The following is a 2653-nucleotide window of genomic DNA, read 5'->3' as shown; positions in this document are numbered from 1 at the left end:
GAGAGGAAGGGAGAGGGACAGAGAGTTAGAAACATCGATGAGAGAGAAACATCGATCAGCCGCCTCCCGCACACACCCCACTGGGGATGTGCCCACAACCAAGGTACATGCCCTTGACTGGAACCGAACCTGGGACCTTTCAGTCCGCAGGCCAACGCTCTATCCACTGAGCCAAACCGGTTCCGGCCCACCATCTGTTTTTATATGCACATAGAATGGCTCTTATAGTTTAAAAAAACTTTGTTCTTAATCCTCACCCGAGGATATGTCTTTCATTGGTTCTAAAGAGAGAGGAAGGGAGAGAGAGGGAGGAGAGAGAGAAGCATTGATGTGAAAAACATCCATCAGTTGCCTCATGCACATGCCCCAACTGGGGATCAAAACTGCAACCTGGGCATGTGCCCTGGCCCGAACCCACGGCCCTTTGGTACACAGGATGGTGCTCCAATCACTGAGAATACCAGCCAGGGCTAGAAAAAGCTTTTCTAATCAAAGGGATAATATTCCATGGCACATGAAAATTACATGAAATTCAAATCTCAGCATCCATGTGGTCCCACCCATCTGTTGACTCTGGTTTATGGTGGCTTGTATGCTACAAAAGTAGAATTGAGTTGTGGGACAGCCTGTCTGCCAGTGGGACTGAAAACACTACCTGCCCTTTACAGAGACGTGCTGAGCCCGGGCTGGCACCGTGTAGGAGTGAGAAGCAGAGGGTGCCCTCACCTCGCCTCAGCACTCACCTGCCTCGTGGCGCACCATGGGCTCCTGGCGGGTGTCACGCAGCACATCCACCAGCACAGGAATGGCCCGGCGGTCCTGCATCTGGCCCAAGCAGTAGGCCAGCTCGTGCTTGAGCAGGGCGGAGTCATCACTGAAGGCCCGGCTGATCCAGGCAATGGCGTCTGGGCCGCCAAGCCCTCTAAGTGTGAAGAGTGCCCGGAAGCGGGCCTGCAGGGGCTGCTGGGGGTCCCCCAGTGTCTGCCCAATGGCCTCCACCTCCTGCTCCGTCACCATGGTGCACGCCTTTTTCCTTCCGAGGCTCCTCTCGGCACAAGAACCTTACACAGAAAACCAGAAGGCCAGGTTAGAGGCGCCCTCCTGCTCAGTGACTTGTTCATTTAGTTCAGAACCTGGCCACGTGGCTTCGACCAGCTGTCCAGCCCGGATATCTCGGTGAAGGTCTGGCTCTCGCCCCACCTGCTTCCTGTGTGGACCTCCCAGGGTCTTTGGCCCACGTATCAGCAATGACCTCCGCGGGTCTGCTCTCCACACAGCAGCCAGAGACTGGTAACTGGTTCCCAAGAGAGCTCCCCATGACCCGCACCTCTTGGTGTCTGTGCCCAGTGTGGCCCCCGCCCACAATGAATAGGACTGACCTGTGTAAACAAGAGGATATGGAAGAAATGAGTGTGACTTATGAGGGGAGGTCATAAGAAACACTGTGTGACTTGTTACACAGCACAGGTGACAGATACGGAATCCTTTCCGCGTAGAAACCGAACTTGTGGCTCCCTTGCAGAATCCTCCTGTGGTGCCTCATTACTCCAAGCTCCTTGCGAGTCCCCAAAGGCCCTAGGTGCCCTTCCCACCCTTACTTCCTCCCTTCCCTTCACTCATTCCATTCCAAACAGGCCTCCTCGCGTTCCTCCAACACACCAGGCAAACGCCTGCCCCGGGGCCTTTGCCCGAGCTGTTCTGCCCCTCGGGAACTTTCTGCAGTGCCCGCTCTCTCTCACTTCCCGAGCCTCAAATGTCACCTCCTCAGAGAAGCCTCGCTGATCACAACCTCCCATGCTGCTCCTGTTTCTTCCCCCTTGTTCTGCTCTATCTTTCCTGGCAGCACTTAGCACTAGTAGCTACCGTACTGCGAGTTTACTGGTTTAGCTGACCCTGGCCCTTCTGACGCCTCGCTAGACTAGGAGACTCTGAAAGCTTGGTCTCTAATCACTGCTGCACCCCAGCACACAGGGGGCCCTCAATGAGAACCACCCCCGCAGTCACAGCAGCTGACATCCACAGAGCATGTGCATGCGCCACTCTTCTACGCCCTTTGCAGTCAGGAGCGCATGCAAGCCCCACCATAACTGGGTGAGGCAGGGGCTGCGATGGCTGCCATGTTACAGGAGAGGAAGCAAGCACAGGGAGTTTAGTTAAAGGCTTGCTTAGAAGCAACGTGAAAAGTTAGAAACCCAGGCGGGTGAGCTCTAAGCCAGACACTGTGTTGAATGGATGAAATACGATGAAACGACACGGCTGAGGCTGGAAGGAGGGGAACCCTCTCCTCCTCCAGACCAAGAGGACCCTGGCCTGGAGGTCAATTCCTCCCAGTGATCCTACAACAATCAAGGCATAACTACAACAAGACTGTGCACAAAGCCCACAAGAGGGTGCACCAAGAGTGTCCACCTCAGGTAACGGGGGAGGCTGAGCCACTGGGCCTTACAGGACACCTAGCACACAAAACCACTCTACCAACACAGGGAAGCATAAAAAATGCAGAGACAAAGAAACAAGTCACAAATGACAGAAATGGAGGAAAGCAAACTACTGGATACAGAGTTCAAAACCACACTTTTAAGGTTTTTCAAGAACTTTCTAGAAGCCGCCAATAAATTTAGTAAGACCCTCAAAAAGACTGGTGAGACCGCCT

General features: G+C 54.1%; 1 protein-coding gene across 1 annotated transcript in view; it reads right to left on the bottom strand.

The window, feature by feature from the left end:
• DOHH (deoxyhypusine hydroxylase/monooxygenase) overlaps window positions 1-2653 on the bottom strand; it is a 19174-nt gene that overhangs the window by 16209 nt on the left and 312 nt on the right. Inside the window, 1 exon segment of the mRNA XM_006754076.2 lies at window positions 744-1061. Coding sequence (XP_006754139.1) covers window positions 744-1017 — 274 coding nt within the window. The 5' untranslated portion in view covers window positions 1018-1061.

This window comes from Myotis davidii, unplaced genomic scaffold (assembly GCF_000327345.1).
Source record: "Myotis davidii unplaced genomic scaffold, ASM32734v1 scaffold551, whole genome shotgun sequence".
In the NCBI taxonomy this organism is placed as follows: Eukaryota; Metazoa; Chordata; class Mammalia; order Chiroptera; family Vespertilionidae; genus Myotis; species Myotis davidii.
This window is presented reverse-complemented; position numbering and strand designations above follow the sequence as displayed.